This window comes from Mus caroli, chromosome 17 (assembly GCF_900094665.2).
Source record: "Mus caroli chromosome 17, CAROLI_EIJ_v1.1, whole genome shotgun sequence".
NCBI classification, from domain to species: Eukaryota; Metazoa; Chordata; class Mammalia; order Rodentia; family Muridae; genus Mus; species Mus caroli.
In genome coordinates, this window is record NC_034586.1 from 31,852,066 (window position 1) to 31,857,677 (window position 5,612).

The 5,612-nt window shown below is 51.3% G+C and overlaps 2 protein-coding genes across 2 annotated transcripts in view; one reads left to right on the plus strand and one right to left on the minus strand.

Moving 5' to 3' along the window:
- Ly6g5c (lymphocyte antigen 6 family member G5C) overlaps window positions 1–1,863 on the plus strand; it is a 3,822-nt gene extending 1,959 nt beyond the window's left edge. The window contains exons 2-3 of the mRNA XM_021150108.1: window positions 558–722; window positions 1,662–1,863. Of these exons, the coding sequence (XP_021005767.1) occupies window positions 558–722; window positions 1,662–1,825 (329 nt within the window). The 3' untranslated portion in view covers window positions 1,826–1,863. The remainder of the gene's footprint in view (window positions 1–557; window positions 723–1,661) is intronic.
- A 1,959-nt stretch (window positions 1,864–3,822) lies between these two features.
- Window positions 3,823–5,361, minus strand: Ly6g5b (lymphocyte antigen 6 family member G5B). The gene is made up of 3 exons (XM_021150120.2): window positions 5,223–5,361; window positions 4,998–5,126; window positions 3,823–4,693 (listed from the first exon to the last, which is right to left on the minus strand). The coding sequence occupies exons 1-3, from the start codon at window positions 5,278–5,280 to the stop codon at window positions 4,296–4,298; spliced, it is 585 nt and encodes a 194-aa protein (XP_021005779.1). The 5' UTR covers window positions 5,281–5,361; the 3' UTR covers window positions 3,823–4,295.
- Between the last annotated feature and the right edge of the window lie 251 nt (window positions 5,362–5,612).

Below are 5,612 nucleotides of genomic sequence, written 5' to 3' on the forward strand. Positions count from 1 at the left end.
TCTGTGTAGCCCTGGCTGTCCTGGAACTCACTCAGTAGACCAGGCTGGCCTCGAACTCAGAAATCCGCCTGCCTCTGCCTCCCAAGTGCTGGGACTAAAGGCGTGCACCACCACGCCCAGCTTTGATAGCTTTTTTTGAGACATATCTCACACTATGGAGCCCTGGCTGTGGCCTGCTACTTTGTAAACCAGGGTGGCCTCCAACTCAGAGATCTGCCCAACCATGCCCTTGAGTATGGGGTTTAAAGAGGAGGAAGCACCGGCCAAACAGGCAAGGGTGGTGACTTTTTTTTTTTTTTTTTTGAGACAGGGTTTCTCTGTGTAGCCCTGACTGCCATCGAACTCACTTTGTAGACCAGGCTGGCCTCAAGCTCAGAAATCCGCCTGCCTCTGCCTCCCAAGTGCTCAGATTAAAGCCCAGGCAGGGCAGTGACGTCTAACAAGAGGTCTGTTAAGGCAGACGGCTTTCAAGAAGCAGAGGTTTTATAGTTGTAGAGCCACAGTTCCGTTGGAATGGGGCAGGGACATCTGAGTCATGGAATTCCTCTTTGTTCTAGGCGATACCAAGCTTGAGGACCTTCACCCTCAGTCCCTTCCACTGAACAAGTACCTGCATTGCTACCGATGTCTGCTGGAGACAGAAGAGCTGGGGTGCCTCCTGGGGTCTGACACCTGCCTGACACCTCTGGGCAGCAGCTGTGTCACCCTGAACATAAAGAACAGTAAGGGGACCCCTCCTCCCACCTTGGGCCAGCTCCCCACCAGGCCTCCTCCCAGTGTCCTTTGCGATACATCAAGTCTTGTTTCCACCACCCTTAGACGTTCCAGCACTTTTTCCTTCTCAGCTCAGAGCCACGACCTCCCACTTTCCTACGCTGTCCAGCCTTGAAGGGCCCTCGCTCTCCAGAGGCACTGGGCTGTCCTAAGTGGTCAGCATCCCCTGCTGTCAGAGACTCTCTTCTGGCCTTGCAGACACTTTGGGGCTCATGCTCAGGCAGCTTGGTCCTTTGTTCTGACATACATCACAGAGGTCCCTGTCTGCTTCCCTGGCTTTAACTAGCAGTCTCAGACTTCTTCCTAGCTTAGAAGGCTTCTTCTCATCCCCTGATCCCCACTCAGGTGTCTCCATCATTTCCTGCTTGGAGGACTAACAGCATCCTCCCCCCCACCCCCCCGTTCTCTTCTTTTACCCACCCCCTACCTTTACTAAATTAATAGCTGCTCAGTGTGGACAACGTGGAGGTGCACCTGAGCTCTGTAAGAGCATTAAGCACTCCTGACCACTGAGCCATTTCCCCAGTCTCTTTCGCCTGTGATGCTAGAACTCAAACTCGGGACTTGTGCCTGCATTCTACCACTGAGCTGCACGGCCCCATTCTATCCTCTTCTGCTGAAGAAAACCACACCCTGTCTGCAGCCCACCCTTCAGTATACCTCCATGTCTTCCTCCTCATGGTCCATGACGCTTGGTCTCCTTGCATGGTCACAACTTCAAATCCCTCAAGCTTCCCACGCAAAGCTTCCATTGCCCAGGCTCACTGGCCATCCCGTTCGGTTCTCTATGGCTTTCTCTCGGTTCAGGGAAGGATGTAAGGGTGGTAGTGGTATCTGTGTGGACTGAGGGTGAGTTTGGGGGCTCTGTGCCTGTGCTCCCTCCCTAGGCAGCGGTTTTAATGTCATGGTGAGTGACTGCTACAGCAAGGAGCAGATGGTTCATTGTTCATATACCCGTGCTTCCCCGGTGTTTGGCTTTTGGATATTCTATCAGTGTTGCTTCCTGGATTTCTGCAACAATCCGGACAACAGAAAGAATAGCATGCACTAGGACAGCAGGAACCCGCCACGTCCGGCCAGCTGACCTCCGGACTAGATTTCCATCTGAACCCATCGGGACAACTCCAAAGCCCTCACTCACTACATCGTTGACCCCAGGCTGGCCTCCCCTCTCCATCCATACCCACAATGCTCTCCTACCTCCATTTTGTTCAGCCCCCTCTTTGGTCCAAAATTCCCAGGTGTTCCCCCCAAATAAAATAGTATGCAAAGTGTTTGTTGTCTCCTCTGATGGAGGTGAAGCTAGCCTGTCATGGAGCTCCTCTACTGCCCAGACCTAGATATATAAAATTGAAGAGGAACTGGATGCCCTTCTATGGTGAAGGTTGGGTTGGTTAGATTAATAGGTATCCTGAGAGGCACTGTCAGACCAGAGCTGAGAGGGGGTGAACTGAGAGGGCTCAGAGGCTATATTGGCAAGATACAGAATATGAGCAATAAGGTAGACCCAGGGAGGAGGGGTGCTCAAGGAAGACACTGGGGAGGGGACAGTAGCCTCAAGAAAACCAAGGAACCTTGCTCTCTGACTCCCAAGTTTAGTGTTCCTTCCTAAACCTGGCTCCCAGTTTGACCAATTAAATCTGACCAGAGTCCATCTGGGGAGGGAGTGTGGATTTTACTGTATACCCCTTACTGGCCTCCAACTCCAGATTGTCCCTCCTCAATTTCCCGAGTGTTAACATTACAGCCTGTACCACACAAGCTGCTGTGAGCAGCGTCTACCTGAGTTAGGTGTGCTCAGGAAGGGCATGAGGGCACACTGGGTGCTGGCCAAGGCGTCTGCTGACTGAATAGCTTCCTCTGGTGTGTTTGTGACAAGCTTGTGCTCTGCTGGGAAGGTTTACAAAACAGGCTGCCGTTCCTGGAGGCTCGTGCACCTGATCTATGCTCCTGGAGGCTCACACATCTGATCTATTCAGAATGCTGAGGCAGGACAGCCTGGAGATCAAGGCCAGCCTGCATCAGCGTGAGACCAAATCGCAAAAGGCCAAAACAAGCCCCAAAGCTCTATGTATGTATGTGTCCCTAAGCACACATACCTGCGCATGCATGATCTGGACATCCGTGACCTCAGGCGCAGGTGACCACTTCAAACTACAGGACTGACTTACTCAGGCATTGGAGCAAAGGGGAGTGGGACCTCTTGCTGCAGAGTGGCTCTAGCACTGGGCTGAGAGGGGGGTGAGCTTGATCACACTCACCTGGAAGTGCTGGTGACCCCTGGATGACATTAGTGTCCTCTGTTGAATAATAAAACAGAGTAATGCAAAGCATCCATGAGTGCTTTCTCCGTGCTTGAAAATTTTCAGTTTATTATTTGAGATGAATTTGTAGCTTTGACTGTCCTGGAATTCACTATATAGATGAGGCTAGCCTCAAACTCAAGAGATCCACTTGCTTTGTTTCCCAAGCACAGGGATCAAAGGCGTACACCACCATGCCTGATCAGGAACTTTCAGTATTTAGGGTATGGTAGCATACACCTGTAATTCTAGCTCTTGAGAGGTAGGGGCAGGAGGATCAAGAGTTCAAGGCCAGCTGAGGATACTTGAGACCTTGTCTCAAAAAAATCCCCTAAATACTAGAACAAAGATTCAACAGCTGCAGCCTCTAGCATCTGAGATATACTGCAAGGTGCCAGGACCCTTGAAGGGATCCAGGTTGCTCACTACACAAGGACATGAACTTGAGTTTATTCTTAGGTGAAAACCTGGCACAGGACGTGAGTTTAATGTTCCAGGCTTTGAAGGTTATAGTTGAAGTGGGGCATCTATCTTCAAACTTTGGTCTTTAGCTAAGCAGAGGGGAAGGATGTGGCCTTTTTGGGTAATTTGAGAGGAAGCCATAAAGACCAAATTGAGTGGGCGGGGTTTGGTAATCCTGTTTGAATCCCACACTTAACTCTTTGACCTGGCTACACCTGCCCACATCTGAACCTGAAAAACACACACACACACACACACACACTGCCAAAAAATGTGACATAGATTTTGCCAAGTTTTGATTTATTACAGAGGAGACATGGGAGCCACTGCAACCCCTTACAAGGCAGGCAGTCAGGTGAAATGATGAGGCCAAGGACAGCGGACCAGGATGGTGGAGATAGTGAGATAGGTCGCTGTGCCAGATGTAAAGGTATGCAAGTCCACCCTTTGGCCTTGCTGCTGAGGCTCAGATATGGCATATGACCAGACTGAGGGTACACGAAGACAGTGACACTCAAAATGGGAATCATTGTCAAGTCAGCCTTGGTGAAAACCATCCTTAAGCTTCCTGAATAGGAGGAAGACAAACCAGCCCCCAGATCCAGGTGCCATACAGAAGCTGGCCATGTAGAGCAGAAAGCTTAAGAGATCAGAGGGCACCAGAGGATCTGAGTGTTCACAGACCGCAGAGCAGGATGCTGGGCCCCTCAAAGGAAGAGTCTCTCGGACAGAGCGGAATCTAGGAAGGGGAACACATCAGGGTCTATCCCAGGGAAGGACCAGAAGTCCTGAACTATTGAGGAACAAGTATATTTGGCGCAGGTCAGCAATGGACAAGCCCAGCTCCAGGGGCAGAATGAGAGACTCCAGACCCTCAGACACCTTATGAGCATGGAAGCCAGGCTGAGGCAGAGAGAGGTTCAGGACCTGGTAAAACTGTTTTATCTGAGACGCTGACAGGGGCATGCCCAGCTGGCTTCCTGGGGACCCATACAGGGTGCTCTGGTGCTGAGCACTGGACCAGGAGTTGCAGTAATCGTACTGGCAGCAATCGGCCTTATACAAGTACTCTGATTGGTAGATCATATGCCTTTCTTGACATCGGTAGGAATGATGCTGTCCACAGCCCCGTACGTGGAAGCGAACAGTAGTATCTAGAGGAGAGGGGACAGTTATAACCCTGGTTAATGGCTTCCCACTGTTCCCGAACCTCTATCTTCCCGGCATTCACGCAGACCTGACTTTAGTCCATAGATTCTCAGAAGACAAATTAAAAAAACAAAAACAAAAACACAAAGGGGGGGGGCAGAAAAAATAAATCAATTCATTTGTCTGCATACCCCGCCTCCCCTTCAGAGATGCCACTCTCTTCCTCGTGTGGCCCAACAACCCTCATGCTAAAGAGACCAAGCTACACTGCTCTACCACCCATCAGTCCTTGCCTAGAACTTGGCTCACTTTTATAGATGGTGATCACCATACACGGCGATGGAAGGCTGATGGTGCACTTTTCTGAGCCAGAAATGCAGCCTAGTGAAGGGTCTTCTAAGAGGCACAGGTGGCAGGTACGGACTCTGGCAACTGGAGCTTGGCACAGAGGACAAAGGAGATGGAGCCAAGAGCTCTTTCAAGCACACCCAGGACCAGCTGTCCCCACTCCTCCCAGACCCTGGTCTTACTTACCCTTCCCCAACGCAAAGCCCACCATGGTCAGCATACCTACAAGCTCGCGGGCCCTCATTATGGAATTTGGGGGGAGAGGAGCAACTCCCACAAAGTACCCCCAAGCCCCACCTTTCTTGATCTTCAGAGGCAGAATGAGTTTGACAGGCAGTCTGAGCAGAAACTGCTGTGGGTGCAGAGGTGCATTCCTGCCTGAGGCAGGATCCGGACCAGAGGAGGAAGTCATCTATTGGCAGGAAGAAGGCCTGTCCTCACCCACATTGTCTGGTTCCTGTGTAGGCCACAGAAGAGCACCAGCTGGGGGCTGGTGAGATGGCTCAGTGGGTAAGAGCACCCGACTGCTCTTCCGAAGGTCCAGAGTTCAAATCCCAGCAACCACATGGTGGCTCA

Excerpts from the sequence above, each read along its gene's own strand:
- Ly6g5b (XM_021150120.2), bottom strand. The coding sequence starts at position 5,280 with ATGAGGGCCCGCGAGCTTGTAGGTATGCTGACCATGGTGGGCTTTGCG. Across the intron at positions 5,127-5,222 it reads GGGCTTTGCGTTGGGGAAGG|CTCCAGTTGCCAGAGTCCGT; the intron begins GTAAGTAAGACC and ends CTCTGTGCCAAG. Across the intron at positions 4,694-4,997 it reads GGTGATCACCATCTATAAAA|ATACTACTGTTCGCTTCCAC; the intron begins GTGAGCCAAGTT and ends CCTCTCCTCTAG.